The sequence below is a fragment of the Bison bison genome, unplaced genomic scaffold (genome assembly GCF_000754665.1).
Source record: "Bison bison bison isolate TAMUID 2011002044 unplaced genomic scaffold, Bison_UMD1.0 scf7180017864473, whole genome shotgun sequence".
In the NCBI taxonomy this organism is placed as follows: Eukaryota; Metazoa; Chordata; class Mammalia; order Artiodactyla; family Bovidae; genus Bison; species Bison bison.
In genome coordinates this window covers 19,344,481-19,368,698 of record NW_011495034.1, presented here as the reverse complement: position 1 = coordinate 19,368,698, position 24,218 = coordinate 19,344,481, and the positions used below count along the sequence as shown (strand labels likewise).

The 24,218-nt window shown below is 49.0% G+C and overlaps 1 protein-coding gene and 1 non-coding gene across 3 annotated transcripts in view; one reads left to right on the top strand and one right to left on the bottom strand.

The window, feature by feature from the left end:
• The window catches only part of SLC6A2 (solute carrier family 6 (neurotransmitter transporter), member 2), a 41,838-nt gene that overhangs the window by 454 nt on the left and 17,166 nt on the right, over positions 1-24,218 (top strand). For both annotated transcript variants that reach the window (XM_010861928.1, XM_010861927.1), the window contains exons 2-5: positions 27-228; positions 11,092-11,223; positions 12,175-12,412; positions 19,516-19,654. In XM_010861928.1, coding sequence (XP_010860230.1) covers positions 27-228; positions 11,092-11,223; positions 12,175-12,412; positions 19,516-19,654 — 711 coding nt within the window. The remainder of the gene's footprint in view (positions 1-26; positions 229-11,091; positions 11,224-12,174; positions 12,413-19,515; positions 19,655-24,218) is intronic.
• On the bottom strand, positions 6,056-6,128 carry TRNAG-CCC. Its single transcript has one exon. It is a non-coding gene; the product is annotated as a tRNA-Gly (tRNA).

The window sequence follows — 24,218 nt, the reverse complement described above, 5'->3', positions numbered from 1 at the left end:
ACGGCGGGGCGGGCCCGGGGTCGGAGCAGCCCCCGCGGAAGCGCAAAGAAGTCTTGGTGGTGAAAGAGCGCAACGGCGTCCAGTGCCTCCTGGCGTCCCGCGACGGCGATGAGCAGCCCCGAGAGACCTGGGGCAAGAAGATCGACTTCCTGCTGTCGGTGGTCGGCTTCGCCGTAGACCTGGCCAACGTGTGGCGCTTCCCCTATCTCTGCTACAAGAACGGAGGCGGTGAGCCCCCTGACGGGCTGGGGGTTTTGACTTGGGAAGCTACCTGTTTGCGACGGGGGCCGGGAGAGGAGCTGGGGATACCCACGGGAGGAGATAAGGAGACAGACGGGCAAGTCCAGGGCGCAGGAAGAGACCAAATAGGGCTCACGGGAAAAGGAGTCCCCTTTGGAAGAGGGAAATCGAGGCATGACCTTGGCATGAACTTGAACAGTGATGGGCGCATGCGTAGAAGGACAGACTACAGGGCACCAAGTTGGGTGAGGAGCTCGAACCTTTTGATGGTCTGCAGGAAGGGAGGTAGAGATCTGGAGAGCTTCTGACGCGGCGCTGAAAGTGCACAGAATGTGACAACCAGGCGCACATTCTGGAGTAATCCTAACTCCAAGCGCTCTGAGTTTGATAAAGGACTTGGGTTCCCTGAAGGCACTTGGGAGGCCCTGCACTCTTGGGGACAGAAACCCTTGGATCACAGACACATAAAGAGAAGCTAGTGGCAGAGAGAACTCCACTGCTCAGGTTGATGGTCCTTTGGCTGGAAGGGCCAGAGAGCACAGCCTAGGTGGGTTGTGTCAGCCACTACCAAGAACTGGCCTAATCCTTGGGGCAAGAGGCTTGGGTGATTAGGAAGAAGCCTCTAACTCCTGGGGTCCTGGCCACATTGTAGGGTAGAGTGGGAGAAGGGCCTAGAGGAAACGTCACTCCAGCAGTCAGGCTCTCTCCCCCTTCCTTTGCCAGGTAACCTAATACTGCCTGCCCTGGGATGAGAGCCTAGTTATCAACTACAGCCCACTCAAGGAGCAGAGTCCTGGGGAAAACAGCCCAGCGTGCAGGATACTGGGGCCTAGCCCTAGCTCCTACCTGAGAGCTTTTGCCAAAACTGCCCCAGACCTCCCCTCTTTGCTGGGATGAGCTCAGGAGTACCCTGTAGCGAGCCTGGGAAAATGACCTAGAGGAAGAAGTCAGCAAAGGGGGGCAGGGGGCAACCAGAGCCGAAATATTTTTCTATCCAGTGGGCCATCTGCCTGGCGGGGGCTCTGGCTCAGGACTCCAGGGGGTCAGAGGGAGGCAGGGTAAGGGTTTGGAGTTGGAGGGAAAGCTCATGACCTTGTCCCATAGGGTCCCAAGCTGTTTGCTTCAGTGTGTACTCTGGACGCTTGTTTTGGGTGAGGGATGGGAAACAGATGATCCAGAGGTGAAACTTTCCCTCATTGGGCTGCTGCAGCTTCTCATGAGTTTCTGATCAGGTTTAAGCATTCTGGCCCTTCAGACTCAAGGAGGGAGGAAACACGGATTCTCTGTCATTTTTTAGCTGACAGGGAGGTGAGGAATGAAAGACAGACTGAGAACCTAGGACACTCTGTCTAGCACGTCCTCCATGACCGTCCGAGGCTACATGACCCTAGACAGAGGCAGGTTCTGTCATTAATCAGCAGTATTTATTGGGTTCCTCTTGGCATGAGGCACAGAGTTAGGCTCCGCAGGGGTCACCTAGATGTATTAACTGCCACTTCTGCCTGCCAGGCGCTCTGGTCACCTAAGGGCTTCGTTGTCATGCTGCTACACGTCATTCTCTTTTTTAAGTGTTTGTTGAAACTAAAAGCACCCCAGGTGGCCAATTGGACACGTCAGTGAGAAGGATATTCTGGTGTTTTCACTGACACTGTGTGCTCCCTTGGCCATCGCCACCAACTGAGAGTTCCTGCTGTATGCAAGGTGATCTGTCCCAGGCACCCAGGGCACAAGACACAGCACATTTGTCACACGTTCCGATTTTGGGGCGAAATTGGCCAGACGCTCCCTCTCCTGGAATTGCTAGCCCTACCCATCAGCCATTCTGGGTTGTTTGGTCATTTGTCTCTTTGTGGGTCTGTCTTCCAAACAGACTAGGACACATTGAGAGGAGAGGCTGTGGCTTTTCATGCCTGTATTTCTTTTTTCTGTTTATTATATTAGTCACATTACTTTTTCTTTATTTGGTTGCATGGGGTCTTAGTTGCAGTATGTGAACTCTTAGTTGTGGCATGTGGGATCTAGTTCCTCGGCCAGGGATCAAATCTGGGGCCCCTGTATTGGAAGGTGGAGTCTTAACCACTGGACCACCAGGGAAGTTCTTATGGTTGAGTTTTGTTTATTTGGCTGCACCGGTCTTAGGTGCAGCATATGAGATCTAGTTCCCTGACTGGGGATCAAACCCAGGTCCCCTGCATTGGGAGCACAGACTCAGCCACCAGACCACCAAGGAAGTCCCCATGCCTGTATTTCTAATGCCCAAGATAAGGGCTAGATCCAGGGGATGTGGTAGAAGGTGGCCGACAAACTAATGAGTAAATGAAACAAATGGTCCAGGCCCTCAGAGACCTAATGCCTACCCAGGAACAGTAGAACCCCTACCCCGCAGCAGGAACCAACAAAGTGAGGAAGCCTGTGCTGGTGGGGGTGGGGGTGGCACCCAGTGATTAGGAGCCCTGGCTGTGGGTCCTGGGTTCCAGCTTCTAGCTGTGTAACACTGGGCGACTCTCCAAGCCCTGGTTTCCTTGTCTGACAAATGTTCAACTCAGAGGGTCATTGTGAGGACTCAAGGTGATAATGCCCCCGGAGGGCCTGACGTGAACAATGGCCTTAGTAAAGGTAGCTGCTGCTTCTTATTCACATCTTTAGGATGATGTGTGAGATGGATGAGCCTGGGGAAGGGCTGCTTAGGAAAGGCTCCGAGGAGGTGGACTGTGGTTGGAGCACAGACAGGTGGGGCACACACAAACCTCGGGAAAGGGAGGAGGAATTCTAGTTGTGTGAGAATGTAGGTGGGATCATCTCTGAGATTAGGAGTACAGACTGGTAGAAGGGCAAGCCGGGAGAGATAAGGGTGGAGAGGCAAGTTGGGGCCAGGCTATGGAGACCTTGACTGCCAGGCTCCGGGCCGGGGAAAGTTACACAAGTGAATTTCCATTTCTGGGTAGAATGTCCATGGAGCACAGTGGAGCAGGGCAGCCTCGTATATTAGAGTCTGAGGCAGCTCCTGTTCTAACTTACTCCTCACCCCTCCAGGGAATGCTCAGCAGGCCTCTTCTGGGCACTGTCTCTGCTGAGACCTCCTGGCTGCTCCTTGTCGGTCAGTTCTCATCCAGTGATTAAAAATCAGCCCCAGAGATGGGCAAGCAGGTTGGTAGGTGATAACCTGTGATTCTGGACGCAGTCAAAAGACCCAAGTTCGAATCCCATCTCTATCACCGTCTCTGAGCTCAAGTCCCCCTCTCTGAGCTCAGGTGCCCCGCTGAAGCTGGTGGTGATCTTGGGTGATCCCTGAGATCCGTCCCTCTCCAAGGCCTGGATCAGCACTGCCCCCAAGCCAGGACTCACAGGCCCTGTTACTTAACAAGCTGTGTGCTCTCCTGGTGCCAGTATTAACATGGCAACTTCCAAGTCCAGCTATTCATGCTGGCCCAGACTGGAGGATGTTTTGAAATGATAAAGGTAACAATAGTTTAGGCCTCTGGCTGATATTTTTTTGAATGAATTACTGAGAAAGATCAGCCTGTCTGAACATCTTCCCATAAGCTAATTGCTGCGATGCATGGATACAGGTGGCTTCTGGCCAGGAAAGCCCCTCTCAGGAGTTCCAAGGCTTTGTTCAGAACCTTCTTGAACATGGAGGCAGTGCCAGTGAGGCTTTTTCCAAGGTCCTCCACTCCTGTGGTCTTGCACCTGGCCCTGCTGGTCCCCAGGGAGAAGTGGACAGATCAATTGGGTCCTCATGTCTGCCTCCCTGCCAGAGAAGAGACCACTGTGAATTATCTTTTGTAAATGACAGCTTGAGACGTGTCCGGCTGATGGCTCTGAGCTGTCAGAGAGATGTCCTTTAGGTTCCAACAGACCTGAGCTTGACTCTGAACCTGACATTTCCTGGAAATGTGGTCTTGGACAAGTCACTTCTGGACCTCAGTTTCCTTGTGCAGAAAAGGCGGGCGGGGGGTGATTGCATCTTCCCATAGAGTGATGTGATGTTAGAGATAATACAAGCAAAGGACTCACAACAGTGTCTGGCACATAGTAGGGGCTCAGTAAATGAAGTTGTTACTGATGGTTCCTAGATCTGGAACTGCTAGACCCAGGCTAGATCCGGGAGTAGGAAAGGGTCCTGATTTTGGAGGGAGCAGACTTGGCTCTAAGAGGAAGTTGGAAGGGCTGTAAGACTGGAAAGGAATCATGCTTGGACCTGGGATTTCTTTTTATTTACTTACTTTTGGCTGGGCTGGGTCTTTGTTATTGCTCTAGAGCGAGGGCTCAGTAGTTATGGAGCACAAGCTTAGTTGTTTTCCAGCATGTGGGATCTTCCTGGACCAGCGATCAAACCCATGTCCCCTACATTGGCAGGCAGATTCTTAAGCACTGGACAACCAGGGAAGCCCCAGGCCTGGAATTTCTAACCACCTAACCTTATCCCATTGTTGTTTCCCTACCTGAAAAATGGGGATGAACATTCCTATATAGGGTCCCATGAGATATGTAGTTCTGGGTCCCAAATAGGTTTCCCTTCTTTCCTCAAGTGAGCTCAGGTTCTCAGGTACCCACAGACCTTTGGGAATCCTCTTGGTCAAAATATCTGGGGTTCTTAAGGCCAAGGAAGAAGTGATGGCAGGTACAAAGGGCAGGAGTTTGCAAACTCAGTGGTTTCACATTGGGCCTGGCTGCAGGGGGCCATCTACATCCGGGACTTCCCAAGCCTGACGCTGGTGATTCAGCTCAGATGCACACGAGCTGCCAGTTGGTGTGGCCCTCCGGCTAAGAAGTTTGTGGGAATGAGGCTGTTCATCAAGGCCTGGAGCTGAGACCATGATCTGACATTACCAGCATGATTGGCCCATTGCTCTGAGCTGGCCAAAAAGATCTAGAGAGACCATTTGCAACAAGATGGGGTTTCACAAGGATAAATGTTACATCCTGCCCTGCAGTCCGAAACCCAATTGCCTAAGTAAGGATGAGGCCACAGCACAAGTGGAGAAAAGCCCCGGGGCTTGCATTAGCTGTAGCCTCTGTGTAAGTCACTGCTGGGATCCATTTATTTAACAACAACAAAAAAAAACCCCGTTTACTAAGTGCCCATCCTGTGCCAGGAATATAGAGATGAACAAAAGGCAGTCTCTGCCTTTAGGGAGTTCAGAGTCTATTATAGATATTCTACAAGTTAATGTCATTTTATATTCTGTTATTGAGGTAGTATTAGCTCCCAAATCAGGAAGGGGAGTTCCACTCTGTTTTTCGTAGGTTACATTTTCTTTTCTAATATGGTTCGGACCATTCCAAGCAGCCTATAATTGCTTCCTCTTAAAGAGACCAGGATGGAGAAGGTGAGAAACCAAAATCTTCAAGAAACTTCATTAGGAAGAATCAAGTCAGATCCTGCAAAGTTGATAGCCAGGGGAGAATTGTCATAAAGGGGAGGGGTAGCCCAGCTCCAGTCTCCCTGAATTTCACCCCCACTGACCTCCTTAGAGAAGTGGGGTTTAATCTACAAGAGAGTGAGCATTCTTCCTCGCTAGGACTGCCCTGCACTCAGAGTTAAGGCCAGAGGTCAGCTGGAAGGACCCAAAGTGAAGATGCGGTAGTACGGGGGATAGTGAGAGATTGCGGAGCCAAGAAAAGTCAGTTCTGGTCATTTTGTGGATCATTTTGTAGAATCCCCTCATAGAACAGCAGGGGCTTCCATAGAGAAGTGTATGGATGCTGCTGGCTAGTCTCAGTAAAGGGCAGGGGATGGAGTAAAGAGGTGAGGCATGCAGGACCTTTAATTGCAGCATGTGAACTCTTGGTTGCGGTTTGTGGGATCTGGTTCCCTGGCCAGGGATCGAACCCGGGCCCCCTGCATTGGGAGTGCAGAGTCTTAGCCACTGGACCACCAGGGAAATCTCTGCATGGTCCCCTTACCTGGATCCTTCTACCCCAGCCTGGACTGGGTTACAGGCTTGTGCAGACCCAGGCCAAGGGGAAGCCAAGGGCCCGCTGTCTGCAGAGGCTGTGGACAGAGCTTAGACTTGTGGGCACAAGAGTCCACATGAACGTGCAAAAGGCCTCACACATCTCTGGATGGAGCTGGGGTGGGGAAGAATCAGGATGTGGGGGCCCCCGCCATGCCTCCACATTCCAGCACAAATTCTCCAAGAACCGAGGGTTCCAGAATTGAACTTTATAATGAATAGAACCACGCTGAAGGTCTAGTCGTCAAGGTAGGATGAAGGGGCATGTGTAACAGCTGCGGCCTGAATTGTCATCTTTAATATGTAGACGTTGTAAGGTAGATCTCCATGTGTGCTCTTATCCTGGGCCCTGCCAGTCGAGTGGGCCTGCTACATGCTGAAGCTATGTCTCCTACTGAAATCTCACCTTCTCTTTCTCCCTGCTGTCTATACCCTTGGGGTATTTGGGGAACAGGAACAAATCTGCTGCCCTAGGCACTGATCAAGGTTTTCTGGGAATTCTGGTGAAAGCCATGGGCAGTGACAGCCTATAGCTGAGCTTCAGGCACCAGGTGAACAGTTCTGTGGTATGTAATTTATCAGAATGTGGCCACTTTGAGGAATCTTGCCCTTCACAGACTGGGAAACTGGTCCAGCAAGGTCTCAAGGGACTCTCCTCTCCCTCCTGCAGCCCCTCCTTAATCACAGTCCCTCCACCTCCTCCTGATTCCCCACCAGGCCTGGGCCATGCCATGTCTTACTAAGTCCCCTCCCACGTTTTGCTGGATCCCTTGTCCTGGGGCCCTCCTCACCCACCCGGGGTCTGCTCCAGCACACCCCACTCTAAACTGAGTGACCACTGGCTTCCCTTTCTGAGGACTTGGCATTTCCACAGAGGATTCCAGAACCCTTCTCTGACCAGTAGGTTTCCTCTCTAATGATGGGGTGTCAGGCAGTTTGTGTCAGGCAAATACTTTTCTTACCAAAGGCCACTGGTTGGAGTCCCTTTTGCAGTTGACAGTCTTTTGCTCCCGTGTTCACGTGGGCGTGTTGATGTGCAGAAGTCTTTGTGTGAAGATGTACAAGTGTGCATGTGTCATATATGTGTGAATGGTGGAGACTACCAGGAGCTGAGATCCTTCGGAAGTACACCCTGCCTCTGTTTCTCCAGCTCTGCGCCTATCAGCCCAGAACATGCACAGCCAGAGCCAGGACTCTGGGCTTGTGGCCTCTTAGGTGCTCAGCTCTCCAGCCCTTGTGAGGCTGGATGCAGTTGGCACCACCACACAGGGAGATGAGGCAGGGCCATGGGAAGGTGGCAGTTTGGGGCCTTACAGAGCAGCACCTTCTACGAAGTGTGCAACCAGTCTCAGTGTCCCAGGAGCTGCTGCAGGGCTGTTTCTAGGAGAAGCATCCTCTGCTGACCTTTAGGCACCCCTGATAAATCTCTTTCTGACTCTTCAGCTCTGCCCTGGCTTCCTCCAGATCTTTCAGCAAAGAGGCTTAGACCAGCTCACTGGTTGATGTCTTCTATTAGGATAAGACACTGGCCACTGGACAGCTTTCTGGTTTTCATTCATACTCAGCCATTCCGTCATTCTTGAGTGTTTCTGGTCTGTTGCCAGCTGAAGCTTCGGCTGGCCCATATCAAATGCACTTGGAAGAGTCCTGGACGTGTGCAGACCCATCATTTTTCCTCTTGTCCCTCCACTGGGCCTCCCAGCCAGCACAAGAGGAGATGAATCTCAAACTGGGCAATTTACCTACCTGTTGGCAGTGCTGCCCAGAGGCTTAGAGTTGAGAAAACTGGCCAATGTGAGATGCCTGGTGAATTGGCTGATGATGCTCTTCTTTCCTCTGGCTGTAGAAAAGAGCATCCAGTAGCCAGGAGCAAGTCACGCTGCCAAGATCTGAGACGTGACTCCTGGATTTTTTCTTTCCTTTTTTCCTTGGGCCACTGACTTCGGTCTTCAGGCCTGTTAACTTAACACTCTAATACGTCTGTTTCCCTTACTCTCTGGCTCCAGGCCCCATGGGCAATGGCAGGTGGCCACAAGGGGGGTGCAGACAAATCCCAATGTGGAGCCAAGCTGCCTACTTACTGGTTCGGACAAGCAACTTGACCTTTCTAAGCCTCGGTTTCCTCATCTTTTACATGGGATTGGTGGTAATTCTCTCTCAGGGATGGTTTTAAAGGAATAATTATTAACAAACTTAGTGTGTGGCTTGTCATATAATGGAGGCTTAATAAATGGTACCTGTTACTTTTACCAACTCCATCATCACCACCACCACCCTGACCTCGGTCAGCGTCATGAACATTGCTGTTGACAATGTGGACAGATATGCATTCTGAAGCCAGACTAGCCCTCTCTATGTGGGGAAAGAGAATGGTAGAGATTGAAAGTAAGAAATGAAGAGGGGAAGGGAAAGGTTGGCATGTGGCCATTTCAAAGAAGTCTAAGCCTTGGGACTTCCCCGGCGTCCAGTGGTTAAGACTTCGCCTTCCAATGTAGGGGTGTGGGTTCAATCCCTAGTCCCCTCATCAGGGATCCCTGATCCCCGAGGAACTAAGATATCACATGCCTTGCAGCCAAAAAACCAAAACTTAAAACAGAAGCAATATTATAACAAATTCAATCTAAAGACTTTAAAATGGTCCACAAAAAAAAAAAAAGAAGAAGAAATCCAGCCTGGAGCAGGGGCCGAAATGTTGAACATGGCCAATAGATCAGGTGGATCACCTGGCCCCCAGAGTCCCAGTTTTAGAACGTCCTCTGTTGAGATTTTATTCAGACTCATGTCCTACATCTTGGCTGAGATAGTCTGAAATTGGCAGAATATTTTGGGAATGGCTCTGGAGTTCTGGAGCCAGGCAGACAAGGGTCCAAATCCCAGATATCATTGACCAATTGAGTGAACTTAGATAAGTCACTTAATTTCTCTAAGCCTCAATTTCCTCCTCTGAAAAATGGGTATAGGAGTTGCTACCCAAGACAGTTTCTGGGCAGGGTAAATGGGATGACAGCTGTCCAGTGCCCAGTGCTCTGCTGGATGCATAGGAGGTCCTCATTTTCCAGTGGTTTCTTCCCTACTGCCCACCCTACTGGCCCATCTCCTGCTACAAAAGAACTGGGTCTCAGAGCACTGGGGGCAGAATTTCATGCTTTGTCCCTAAGAGCCCTGGGCTTCCTGAGGAGAAGCCCTGGGAAGAAAGTGAAGATTGACAGTCTGGGTAGCTGGGTGAGTGTAACCCTGGCTGCACACAACTTTGCCACAATTCTCTGCTCACCTGGAGGCCCAGTTTCCACATCCATAAATTGGAGGTAGTAAACTTTTAAGGTTGTTGTGAGGATGGAATGAGACATTACATGGAGCACAGTGCCTGGAACACAGCTGGGAATATTATCTTCCTAATATTATCATCATTGAATATTTCCCAGTTTCTGCACTTTCTTACTGTGGGCGGGTCAGAGAGTGTTTGGTTTCCAAGGTTACGGCATCTCAGCCAAAGGCCAGTGGCGGGAGGAGCGTGGTCTGGCCTGGCCACCTCCAGCTGCACCCAGGCCAAGAAGCTGGCATTTTGCTTTGATCACGCTTGCAGCCTAGGCTGACGTGGTATCTATCCCGTGAGTCACCTCACAGCGTCAGAACCCGTTAAGCTCACCCCAGGCTACCGGACATACCAAGAACTTTCTCTGGAGCTCAGACTTGTCTCATTCCACCAGGAATTCTCCCAGGGGTTTGTTGCTGCCCATCTTGCCAAGAGCTCTCTCTAGTTTCAGCAGTGTTCTGGGTGGGCATCTTCCTGGTCAGAGACTGGAGCCTCTGGCCTCTTTGCTCCAGTGTTTGTTTACCTTCAGCTGCCAGTAAGAGAGTAAGCCTGATGGGTTGGAAGAAATGAACGTGAATCCTGCTTCTGTCACTTAGCAGCCATGCAAACAAAGCCAAGTGGACTTCTCTGCCTTCAGCTGCCCCCAGGGTGTGGGGTGAAGGTGGCTCAGGGGCACAAATAATGACCCTCTCTGATTATGTCTGTGAAGTGAAGTGAGACTGCGGACAATCCAGTGAGGTCATATTTGGGAAAGTCCCAGGTGACCTTAAATGGTGGCTAAGACTCTGAGCTCCCAATTCAGGTGGCCTGGGTTCAATCCCTGGTCAGGGAACTAGATCCCACATTCTGCAACTAAGTCTCAGTGCAGCCAAAAAAAAAAAAAAAACAACAACAACAAAAAATATCCGACTCAATCATATATAACTCTGGGCACTAGTTACATATCTCTCCCTCTCTGCTCTCAATTTCCTTACCTATAAAAGGAAGGGTTTGGGGTGATTGGCATTCCCCAGAGTGGTGATTCATGAAAGAAAGGATTCTGTGTTGAAATCAGTTTGGTAAAGACTGCAGCTGATCTTCCTCATAGCCTGTCACAACATGTGCTTACGTATCAAAGGCATAGAGAATTCTGCAAGGAACAAGCCTATTTAGCTTTTAAAAAATATTTATTTATTTTAATTTTATTATTATTTGCCTGCACCGTGTCTTAGTTGCAGCACGTGGGGTCTAATTCCCAGACCAGGGATCAAACCCGAGTCCCCTGCATTGGGAGCACAGTCTTAGCCACTGGGCCACCAGGAAAGTCCTCTATTTAGATTTGATGAACCAGATTTTACTAATTTGACCACAGAACCTCATGATTATGATTGTGAGTAGTGCTATAACTTTCATTATATTACGATTATTTGTTTAATTGCCCTGGTGTTCCTACTACAAGACACTCCTTGAGAAATGGCCAGGTGACAGATGAATGACAACCCTTACAACTCTGACCAACATTGATCCACACACTCTGAGGGGCAGGCCCAAGGCTGGACAGGGGTCTTGGGGCTCATGCTCTGCCTCCATGTCCCCCAGGTGCCTTCCTGATCCCATACACCCTGTTCCTCATCATCGCTGGGATGCCCCTCTTCTACATGGAGCTGGCTCTGGGCCAGTACAACCGGGAAGGGGCAGCCACCGTGTGGAAGATCTGCCCATTCTTCAAAGGTAAAGAAGGAGTCAGAGGTTGTTCTAAAAGACTTCTGTGTGCCGCTGGAGAATCTACCCCAAAGGTGGGATCCTTGGTAGACCAGCTTTCTTGTGGAATTTATAAGTATTGGCGAAGTCAAGCACATCCACCATTCAAAGTTACACGGAGCACTTTGGAGATGTCAGGAATAGCTGTAGCCTAGAAAGTCTGGAAATCTGGGTTCCAGACACTGGGTTGGTGTCAGGTTTACATTGATATAATACATACAGAGAAGTTAGCAGAAAGCCTGATGAACATGGTAAGTGATTAGCTGTTGATGTGATGGAGAGGAAGACAGGGATGATGGTATTAACTTAAATAGATGCTCACTTCAAGTTATAGCGGGAGCTGGGATACTTGTACTCCAACACCTGGCCTGGCTGCTCCCTGGGAGCAGTAAAATCCTGGCACTTCTGTCCTGCCTTATGAGTGGACAGAACAGGCTCCAGAGGCAAGAGAGAGCCCTCAGGCAAAGGGATGGTGGGTGCCTGGGGGATTTTTTAAAAACCATTTGTTTTATGTTGGAGTATAGCCAGTTAACAATGTAGTGATAGTTTCAGGTGGACAGCGAAGGGGCTCAGCCATACATATACACATATCCATTCTCCTCCAAACTCCCCTGTCATCCAGGCTACCAGTAACATTGAGCAGAGTTCCATGTGCTGTACAAGTAGGACCTTGTTGGTTATCCATTTTAAATATAGCAGTGTGTACATGTCGATCTCAAACTCCCTAACTATCTCCCACTCCCCTCCCTCCAATGCATTCTTCTGCCTGGGGATTTAGGCTCTGACCGTCTGCTACAGAAAAAAGACAGGCGTAGGGGTGGGTAGTGCAATGGTTACAGCCAGCTTCCCTGGAGACATGGCTCTGGGAGGGAGAGTGGGCCTAGGGAAGCCCCTGCCTGACCTGCTGTGCTCCCCACCCAGGAGTTGGCTACGCTGTGATCCTCATCGCCCTCTACGTTGGCTTCTACTACAACGTCATTATCGCCTGGTCCCTCTACTACCTCTTCTCTTCCTTCACCCCGACCCTGCCCTGGACCGACTGTGGCCATGCCTGGAACAGCCCCAACTGCACAGACCCCAAGCTCCTCAACAGCTCCGTGCTGGGCAACCACACCAAGTACTCCAAGTATAAGTTCACACCTGCAGCAGAGTTTTATGAGTAAGTCCTTGACCCCTCTTCCTGTTTGCATGGGGACCTGTACTGTTCACATCAAGACCTGTACTGGGCAGAACCCGAGCCAAACACTAAAGGACACCACTGGAGAGGAAGGGGCCACGTCAGTCCTTGTAACGTGTACTCAGCAGCCACCACAGGCCTGATGTTGGCGAGGTACACAGGATATTTAGTTGCGGCATGCAAACTCGTAGTTGTGGCATGTGGGATCTAGTTCCCTGACCAGGGATCGAACCTGGGCTCTTTGCACCAGGAGCTCAGAGTCTTAGCCACTGGACCACCAGGGAGGTCCCACAAATGAGAATTATTGTTATAGTGTTGGTCCAAAGTGATTTCTAGTCTCATCGTTCCTTCTAGATTAATTGAAGGAAAAAGTTGTCCCTTTCCTCTTGTTTATCCATTCATTCATTTACTCATTTCTGTCTGTATGAGCTCATTGGAGGTTATTTTATTCTGTGGTTTAACCCATAACCGTCATTATTTATTTTGTTGCTTCCTTGAACCCTTTCAACCTCTACTCCATCCTTTGAAGTCCTTGAGGTTGGTGATAGTCAACTTGTCAGCCATCTAATTTTGAAAGTTTGCATAGTGGTCCCTTCAGAATGTAGCATCTATTGTCTTTATCCCTCAGGGGATGGGGGTGAGCCCCATTTTAGCAATGCCTGCACAAGTGTTAGCAGATAAGCAGAAAGTCCCTGGCACAAGGTGTGGGGCAGGACAGGTAAATCCCACTCGGGTCTCAAGGGACACATGGTCTAGAGCAGTGGTTAGAAAACTTTCCAGTAAAAGATTACATTTTGGGCCTTGCAAGCCAAACACCTATCTTGCATATTCTTTATTTAATTTTACCCTTTAAAAAGATAGAAACCATCTGTAGCTCACAGGCATCACTCAATAGGTCACAGCCGAGTTTCAGGGGGCGTGGCTTGTTGACTCCTGGTCTGGAGCAGTGCTGCCCAGGAGAATGCCCACGATGATAGAAATGTCCTGTGTTTGCACGGCCCAGTGCAGTGGCCACATGCCACATGTGGTTAGTGAATAGTTGAGATGTGGCTAGTGTGACGGAGAAGTTGAATTTTTAATTTTATTTAATTTTCATTCATTTACATTTTAAAGTATTTGTTTATTTGGCTGTATCAGGTCTTAGTTGCCTCATGCAGGACCTTTTGTTGCGGCGGGTGGATTCTCTAGTTGTGGCGCTGGGACTCAGTAATTGTGGCATGTGGGTTTAATTGATCCATGGCAATCAGTGCCTGAGTTCCCTGACCAGGGATTGAACCCACATCCCCTTCATTGCACAGCGATTCTTAACCAGGAAATTTCCCTCATTTACATTTAAACAGCCAGTTGCTTCCTTGGACAGTGCAAGTCTAGAGGATGAAAAAAGACAAGTTCACAAATTCAGGGCCAGTCTTCTCTGGTCCTGTGTATTTGCTAAACCACAGACCAGAGAGTGGGGTTATCCAGAGAATGGGGTTCCTTAGGACCATTCCCACCTTTGCCATCTCAGTGCAGTTGGACCAAGAAGATTTGATGTGGTTAAAGGTGGCCTCTGGGAAGTCTGCTGCCTCCTGGGGTCCAGGGGAGGGGAGTCAGGGTTCTCAGGACCCAGGAAGTACCCTCCATGAGCCATGGCCGAGAATTTGCTAAGCATCCTGGACCTACATGTCCACCTGCCTCCATCTGTGTTTCCTGTGGACTTTCAGGACCAAGTGCACAATTATATAGATTTGGAAACTCGGTGGGGAGAGGGTCCACAGTTGTCATGGAACTTGAAATCCTTCTACAGCCCCCAAAGAATCTAAAGAACCGCTATAACTTGAAGTGAGCATCAATTTAAGTTAATACCATCATCCCTGTCTTCCTCTCTGTCACATCAACAGCTAATCACTTACCGTGTGCATCAGGCTTTCTGCTAACTTCTCTGTATTATATCAATGTAAACCTCACACCAACCCCGTGAGGTTTCTGTAACTCTTCCGTACATGACTCGGCTGCAAACATTAGCTTCATTTTGCAGATGCAACAGTAAATCACTGGCCCATGGTCACACGGCTAGTCCTGTGCAGAGTCAAGATTTGGACCCTGGCAGATGGCACCTGCTGGACTCTTGAGAGGGAGCTCCTCCTTACCCTTTGTTCCATGATCCTCGCTCTCTTCACCCTAGCCCGTGCCTTTCCAGGCAGTGAAACTCTAGAGCCTGCAGACTTCACCTCTGTGTTATATTGGATTCCAGACATTTTGAATGGCTATTATGATATCAAATTATTATTGTCATCAAAACTAACATTTATCCAGCTTCGGTTATGTCCCAGTCATGCATTTAGAAGTGCCATTTGAAGTGAGTTTGAACCTAGGAAGTCTGGCTTCAAAGTCCAAGCTCTCAGCCCAGTGATGCTAAACACTGGCTGCTCACTGGAACCACCTGGAGAGCCTTAAAACACACTGGTGCCTGGATGCTGTGCCTCGAGATTCATTTTATTGGTCCAGGTGCAACTGTGGTCCAGGGATTTTATTAACAGTTCCTCCACTGATTCTAATATCCAGCCAAGGTTGACAGCCCCTGTCTTGGCCATTGCACTCTCCCATCTCTGACAGATTCTTACTGGGGTCAGTCTGACATGCTTACAGTATCATGTCATGGAAAATGTAGGGCCTCCTTTAGTCTTCTCCTGAGGGGGTGTGGCCTCAGACAATCCCAGAACCCCTGGAGAGCTTGCTGGTAGAGGTTTTAGGTCTTCCCAGTTTATGAGTGCAGTTTGGAATGGTAGAGGATAGTGGAGCTGAGGGTGCTGCTGATACATGTAATTGGTTCTGGGCTTTCTCCTTTATCATCTCATGATAGAGGAAAATCCACGATTTTTCTTTTTGCTTTTGGTAACCCTCGTCCTTATAAATTAAAATGGAAAATGGTAGCCTCGTCTCTTGCCTGGTTGTTATTTGATTCCTCCTCTGACATCTTCATGGCCAGCAGATCTGCTGCTGGAGGAAGGAGAGGTGAGTTGGATTTTGAGACTCTGGTTGCTTTAATTACATCCTTAAACTTCCTCCGAGCTTGGCTGTGAGAAGGTAGAAAAAGGAATTCTCTTGCGTTGGGCTGATTCTCTTGGGGGATGTCGTTGAGGGCAGAGTCCAAGACTTATTTTCAGCAGCTTTTTGCTCTATAGAGCTCCCTTCCCATCCTCTCCTTCGACCCTCCCTCCCCTCCTCCATCCTTTTAAGTGCCCCCACCTCCACCCCAAGTCTGGTATCTGCTGTGATCCAGGCATCAGCATCTCCTCCTGTCCACGTCCCACTTAGTCTTCACAGGTCACTGAGGTGGAAATTACTCCTGTTTTACAGATAAGAATGTGGTGGTTCAGGTTCTAGGGAAGTGGCGGAAGGGATCTGAATCCAGGCTGTCTGGGTGGAGGCTCTCACTCCATCCGTGAGCCTCTTCTCTGTCTTCTCTGTCCCTTCAGGGTCTCCAGTGGGGTGTATTCGGGACAGGAGTGCAGAGGTGTCTGTGGGTAGATCGGAGCCCTTCTCATGCATCTCTTTCTCACCTTCAGGCTGCTTTTGTGTGCTTCTCAGTATCTGAGTCATGGGCTGCCTCTGGGATTTGTTTTTAATGGCCCTTTTATCTAAATGCTTCTGCTTTAAAAGTTACTCACTTTCAGTTTGGGAACCCAGCAAGTAGGACTCCCAGTGCCAACCCTGAGGAGGCTAGCTAGGTTTTTTGTTTTTGTTTTTTTTTCACTTTCCTTGGAGCCTGCTGGCCAATTCTCTTACCATCTTGTGCTCGTTTAAGCTGATGAACTGAACATATCGTTTAAGGGAACAAAACTGCAGTGCTCCCCAGGCTCCAGGCCTGAAGCCAAACAGCCTGAGGCAAAAAGAAACCCTGATGCTCTGTAACTCTATCTGTAAAAGGGCACACTTGGTGAACACGCACCAGGAATAAAAAACTTCTATTCCCTTCCTGTTCCTAGTGGGGCAAAGACCTCTCTCTCCACCCCAGCACTAACCCTCTGCGCTTAAATGTCAAGTGAGATCTGAGCCCGTTTGGCCCGCAGACTTCGGAAAGTCTGGATCATATGCTTAACAATGATTCATTTTCATTAAACTGCTGGAAAACTGCAACAAACCCAAGTTACTTGTCCTAACCCCCAAGGCTTGGGGCCTCTAGTGGGGAGGAGGCTGGATTCTCTTTCCTTGGAAATCAGCTCTGGACTCTAGCTTTTCTCACTGATGAAATATCTAGACAACCACTGCAAACCTTAAAGTGGACGTCGCACACATGTGAGTCACCGGGCTGGTTAGGGGGCATGTCAGCCATCTGATGGGATGCTGGAGTCATTTTAGCATGTTTCAGAGCAAGCGCAGTTGGTTCAGAGCCTTTTTTTTTTTCCCAGTCAATTGGCCAAATGCTTACTCATACCATTTAACACTTGATTGTATGTAAAGCAATGGAAAGAAGCAGGATTAAGAGTCAGATGGGTTCAGTACCTGATTCTAGTTCTCTGTCTTTTTAGACATGCCCAGTCTCTCTTCTTCACTTCTCTTCACTTCCCTCCCCTCCTCCAACCCATTCTCTTCCTCCACTTCCTCCTCCTCCTCTTCCTCCTCATCTTCATCTTCGTCTTCCTCCCTCCCTCACTTCCTCCCTCTCTCTGTCTCACTTTCTCCCCCGCTTTTCTCCCTCCCTCTCTGTCTCCTCCCCTTTCTTTCTCTCTTCCTCTCCCTCCTTCTCAGGACAGGAGAGTGGGCCTCAGCTAGGGCATCATTTTAGAGCTGAGACTAGCAGGGAGAGAAGTTTGCCAGGAAGACACATTGGGCCAGAAAGTGTATTCTAGGCAGAAAGGAACAGATAGTTCCAAGGCCCAGAGCAATGAGAGCTTCATATAACTGGGGAATGACAAGTGGCTGGCGGTCACAAGGAGCCAAAAGCATGATGTGGCAAGGCAGGGGGATGCACTTGGCACAGGACAATTCTGAAAGGCCTCAGATTCTGAAAGCCTTTTGTTGTTGTTGTTTTTTTTTTAATCCTCTTGACCAGGATTTCACAACCTTGATACTTTTGACATCTGGGGCTGGATAATTCCATGTTGCAGAGGGATGGCTCTCCTGTGCATTTTGGATGTCTAGCTTATCCCTGGCCTCTTCCCACTAGATACCAGCAACACCCACCCTGCCCTCCAGCTATGACAACCAAAAATGTCCCTGGATGTTGCCAAATGTCTGGAGAAGGCAGGGGCAAATTTGCACCCCATGAGAACCATTGTTTTAGATGATAAAGAGCTTCTGAGGATTGGGGGGCAGGAGACTGACAAGGTTAGAACACAACTTGAGATGACTCAGATGGTTTTACAGCAGCATAGCCTGTGGATTTAAGGGGTCTGACTGGAGAGACTGGGATGATGGGGAGTGGGGAGGTTTTTATAGCAGTCCTGGAGGAAGGGAATATGGGTCTGGCTTGACATTGGGCCATGAGGATGGGGTGTTGGTAGCAGATCAAGAGATAAGATTAGGAGGGACCAGACATGGAGACTCATTGCTGGGGAAGCTGATGCAGGATGAGTAGCTTACAGCCATGACATCCTGCCCCGGGGCGGTCAGGATGAAGGCTGTTCTGGGGATGGGAACACAGGTCTTGGTGGCCCTTGATCAGTCACACAGCTCTGCTCATTCACTCACTGCAGACTTCTCTGTATGCCTGTCAACACCACACCTTCCCCATCTCACTCCTACCACACCCAGGCACTCCAGCTCAACTCACCTGCTCTCCCATGGGCCTGCAGAGAAAGCACCAGATACCCACTCTGTGGAGCCTGCCCTGCTGACTCCCTTGGCTGAATTTTCTGGGCCCCTCTCAGCTTCTTTGCTGATGCTGCTGTTCCCTTGAAGGCTGGGACTCAATCAGATTGGTAGTTCCAATGATCATTGGTGTTGAGCATTTCCTGAGTTCTAGCACTGTCTCATATTCTGCAGTGTAAACCTCGTGAGAGCCCTTTTACTGTAGAGGGAAAAAAAGCTCAAGATGGGGAATGTTTGCACCAGCTATTGTCACCCAGGAGTTCTACGTGGCCGGAGCCATCACCTCCTTGTCCACAGCCTTGTCACCAGCCCCCAGCAGCCCTCTTTCGGTTTTGACTTCTTTCTCGTGAAATTATGTGTGTGAGATTCATCCATACAGAGTTAGTTGCTGTATAATGTTCTACTTTATGAATATGTCATAATTTATCTAGTCTACTGTTGATAGATACTTGAGTATTTTGCAATTTGGAGTTGTTATGGACAATGCTGCTGTGAACATTCTACACCATGTCTTTTGATGAACATGTGTATATGTTTCTATTGGACAGATACCCAGGAGTAGAATTGCTAAGCCAGAGGATATATATACGTTTAGTTTGAGTAAAATAGGAGAAATGTTTACTTCTTAGTCTCCAGGCCAGGGATTCTTAAGCTCAGTAACATGGGAATTTTGGAGGCTGTTTCGAGCCGTATAGGATGTTTATGTTGTCCTGTGCATTGTAGGGTGTTCCACTTTTCTGTCCTCTAGATCAGCGGTCCCCAACCTCTGAGATCTAATGCCTGATGATCTGAGGTAGAGCTGACATAATAATAATAGAAATAAAGTGTGAAGTAAATATAATGCACTTGAACTCATGGAAAAACTGTCTTCCATGAAACTGGTCCCTGGTGCCAAAAAGGTTGGGGTCCACTGCTCTAGATGCCTTCTGCCCAAGTTGTGAGAATCAACGATATCTCCAGACATTGCCAGATGTTCCAGTATCCACTGCTTTAGCCTGTGAGTGCTGTGAGGACACAGACCTTTCCTCTGTTTATTCACCACCATCTCTCCAGGACCTGGCAAGCAGAGATATTTATTATGTTGAAAACTTTTGTAACTGTTGAAAGAACAGCCTTGGGTGGGGGTGTCTTCCAAGAAGACTTGCTGGCTAGAGCAAGGTAGTGCTAAGCACAGGCTGTGACTGGACAGGCTGGGGCAGCCCGGGCCCGTCTCCATCGATGTGCACTTTCAGGGACTGGCCTGCGGTCAAGGCCTAGGTCAGCCTCCCTGATGATACCATCTCCCCCGGCAGGCGTGGTGTCCTGCATCTGCATGAGAGCAGTGGGATTCATGACATTGGCCTGCCCCAGTGGCAGCTTTTGCTCTGTCTGATCATCGTTGTCATCGTCCTGTTTTTTAGCCTCTGGAAAGGAGTGAAGACATCAGGAAAGGTAATGTCTTTGTTTCTCTTTTAGTTGGGAGGTTGTCCTCAAAAAAAAAAAAAAAAAAAAGATGTTTTTTTCTACCTGTAATTTAGGTAGTTGGTGAAAGGAAAAGGTGATGCTAGAAGAACAAAGTCTAAGTTTTCACCCCAGCTCTGCCACCAGCTTGCTGGAGACCTCGGACAAATCCCTTCCCTTTCCTAAGCTCTGGGCTCTCCAACAGTAGGGTGAGGGGGTGTGAGTGGATCAGGGTTCCTCACACTTTCCCACCAAAGCTTCCCTAATAGCAGAGACCAGGGAATGAGGACACCCAAAGCCCAAAACAATCTATTGACATGTATTTGATAAATCTTAAATTCTCTGGGACTAAAATGCCAGTGTTGCAGGCTTCTCTAGAATATAACCATTTCCTTCACTATAAAATTGATCATTCTCACCCCTGAATCTTTGAGTAAAAGAGAATGCTCTAGAAGATATCTGGATGAATCCTGGGACATCCTCTGACACAGTGCTGAGTGCTCACAAGAGTTTAGGTTTCCTAGGGAGAGGAGTACAGAGTTAGATGACCTAGGACAGCTTGCCAGAGTTGGTGTTCTGACTTAGGTAACACTGCTCCCCATAGCCAGCCCCTCAGGGTGGAGTATAATCAGGACTTTGCCCACATCGATTCTGAGCCTGAGAAACTTCATGAGAACAACAACTCCATTTGGACCCTATGGGTCTATGTAGAGCTTGACTGTATTAAAGAGGCTGTAGCTGGGAAATATTCTATCCAGTGTTTCGGTTAGCTATTGCTGTGTCATAAAAGAGCTCAAGATTTCATGATGGAAAAATAACAATCACTTTATTGTCTCTCATGATTCTTTGAGTTGACTTGGCTCAGCAAGATGGTTCTTTTTCTCCATATGATATTGCTTGGGCTACATGTCTGGGGGCATGACTGGGCTGGAACCTTTAAGATGGCACATACTCATTGAGGGCAGTTGGTACTGGTTAGGAGCTCAACTGGAGCTGTCAACCTGAGCACCTTGGGTTGTTTCCACATAGTTTTGCTGTGTGGCTTAGGCTTCTTACAGCATAGTGGCTGAGTTCCAAGAGCATGTTCCAAGGAAACAAACCCTAATGTGCAAGCAGCTCTTCCAGTCTCTCTTTACATCATGCTTGCTATTGTCCCAGGGGCCAAAATAAGTCTTGTGGTAAAGCCCAGAGTCAACATGGAACACACGGAGTGTGTGTTCATAGGGAGTTACAAGGCAACAACCTATCATAATCAGGCAGCCTGAATTTATGATGGCAGCAAGGCACCAGCAGCGAATGAGAATGAAATCTGTCAAGAAGAGCTTGAAGTGGAACTTCCTCTTAGAATGTTGGAGACATGGTATCTGCTCCAAGGAAGAACCCAAATGAAATGCAGACCAGGGCTTGGAGGAATTCTAAGAGCAGAGCCAGGATTGGACCACAACCATCCCAATACCTGACACATAGTAGGTCTTCAGTAAATATTTATTGAAGAACTAATGAGGGAAGAAGGGAAGGTAGGAAGAAGGGTGGGTGGGTAAATGAGTTTGGGGAACCTCACTAAGTGTTCTTTTGAATCCACTTCAACTTTTCAAGCATTTATGGATACCTCCTATGTGCCAGGCTTGGTGCTAGTATTAGTGATGCAAGAGTAAATATGACAGATTCAGTTGATTGTAGTATTATGTGTGTTACAGGCAGGTGTAGGTCAATCACATTTGTTCTTGCATCCCCATCCATTTCCAAAAACACTAATGGTCACAAACTATACATACTATTACAGATCTTGCTTTTTTAAAAACTTAACTTTCTTTACCTTGAAGATAATTTTTCAACAGGTAGTCAGGTTGCACTTTGAGATACAAACTTTGGGTTTTTCAACTGTCATTAAATCAATTTAGGGGGTCACCACAGTTTTTCAAAATGAAATTGTCTAGATAATAGCAGTGTACATTGCCTGTAGTAAAGTAAGAGCTGTCTTGTGGAATTTGTGATTCAGTTATAGCAATCCATGTGTCTTAATATATAGGGTTTTTCTTACCATGGTTCCTATGGTCCAAAAAGCTGCATTAGTGGCAGAAGGAAGTTCATCAAACTGAGAGGGTCTGCAAAGACCATGCAGAAGGTGGCATTTGGGATAGAGCTCAAAGGACAGGGGCAGGTGGAGATGGAGCAGAAGGAAGGCGTTGTCAATGGAAGGAACTGCAAGCGAAGCCACAGAAGCCCCAGGCCAGCCTCATCCAGCTTCTTCGTGCCTCTCCTGGGGGTCCGGAGCAGGGCTCTTCTGGCCTCTGCAGACAACAGAGATGCAGAAGGTGTATGAGTTTTACTGCTGCTGCCAGCCTGTGTGAGGGGCCACCACGCATTTCTAATATTGCACCCCCAAATTAAGTTTCCTATTACCTTCGCTGAAGGGGTACAGCCTGCCCCACCTGGTTTAGCACTTGGCTGGAGCAGGCAGGAGTTGTCTCTGAGGGGACCGATGCTAAAGAGAAAAGGAGTGGAGCTGAACATGTTCCATTCCTTTATACAAAGGTACCTTCAGAGGAGGTCTCATCCCCTCCCCCTGAGGAGTGTAGTGAGGGGCCTGGCAGGGCAAGGGTGTTGCCCTAGGAAGCCCCGCCCCAGGTGAAGATACGTCACCCAAAGTCCCCGCCCACATTTTGCTTAAGTCCTCCAGTGTTCTGGCAGCTGAGTGGGCAAGGGGCCCTGCAGTCCATGGGGAGGGGCTTTCTAGAATAAGGAGCTTCACACAGGATAGTGCTGTGCTCTTTGTTTTTATACTTTGGCTCATGAGAAAACCACAAGTGTTGCTTATTTCTTCCCAGACTACATCTAGAACAGGATACGGACCTTCTCTTAGCAGGCTGCCCCAGCCACAGAACTGGCCTGGGATGAATTGCAAATGTTCACACTTTCTGTCTTGGCTGGTGAAGGCTCTGTTTGGGAAGGTGCATGACTTCACAGCTGGCGCCTGGGATGGCGAGGGGCGGGTACAGTCTGATTCAGGGAACGGGGTTACCACAGACCACACTCTGTGACCCTGGCCCACTGACCACTGCAGGGTGGAGGCTGGAGGTTTGAGTCAGGAGTCAGTTAGCCCCCAGGGCGTCAGACAAGGGTGTCAAACACAGTGCTGTTTGCTGCCCTGGAGTTCTGTCTGCCTCCTCCAACTAGTAGTCCTTGGCTCAACCAGCCTTAGTAACTACAAGCCTGTACTGAACATCTAAATGCTGACCTAAAAGGTTCTCCAAGACCATCTACTCCAGGTGCTTGTACAAATGGGGACGCTGAGGCCAAGAGACAGACAGGGTTTCATAGGAGTCTTGACAGAAAAGACTTGAACCTGGGGCTCAAACATAAAGTAGCATGAAGGATTAAGAACACAGCTTTGTGGTCAGATGACCTGTGTTGGAGTCCAGACACCATCATTCCCTCAGGATGAATGATGCCCCCTAAGCTTCAGTGTCCTCATCTGCAAAGTGAGGCCCATTAATGGTCCTGCCAGCCTCCAGGGCAGTTGGGAGGATGGGGTGAGAGGTCCTCGGTGCTGGGCTAGCAGGTGGAAATCACTTCATAAATGTTCCTCATCTATCTTTGTCCCCTGCAACCTGGGAGAGCTTTAAAAAAATTATATATATATATATATGTATATATATATATATATATATATTTATTTGGCTATGCCAAGTCTTAATTGCAGCATGCAGGATCCTTAGTTGCAGCATTGTACTCTTAGTTGCAGAGTGTGAGGTCTAGTTTCCCAACCAGGGATCAAACCAGGCCCCCAGCATTGGGAGCATGGAGTCTTAGCTGATAGACCACCAGGAAAGTGCCAGGGGGAGCTTTTAAAGCCTAAAGTGCAGCACCCACCCCAGACCAATCCAATCAGAAACTCCAAAAATGGAATCTGAACTTTGACATTTTCAGTCTATACTTTCCCCCAGAGTATTCTCATGTATAGTCAGGGGTGAGAAGGAACAAAGAGGAAGCCACACAGCCTTCTCCTCTCCCCACTTCTCTGTTTCTTCAGCTTGGGCAAGACGGGCAAGTGTCTCTTAGTCTGGGGTCAGCCTCTTCCCTTACAGGTTTCTGGACAGGGCAGTTTGTATTTGCCCTAAATTGTTTGTGCCCAAAAGAAAGAACTGCTATGGATGGGACTTTCTGCCCAACCACGTCCCTTCCTGGGCAGTGAACTTAGGAGGATATGCTTGAATGAAGGTAAACAAGACAGAGAGAGAAGAGGGACAATGGAGGGCATAAAGGTGGGGGTGCCTAGTTCTTCCTGGGCGTCAGTACAGGCAGCTTGTAGAAGAGGAGGCCTTGGGCACGGCGAGAACCTGGTCTTCATTCTTGCTGCCCTTAGCTTCCTGGTGGCAGCACCTCCAGGCTGGCTTTCTCGCTAGGTGCAGCCTTGGTCTGTCCACTCTGTCCTGGAGAGACCCAGGTCTGACCTAGTGATGGAGCCTTTAGCACGTGCGCTGTGGGAAGGAGGCGGTGGGAGGGTGTGCTGGCTCCCTCACCCCAGCCCTGCACCACGCGGGCAGCAGAGCCA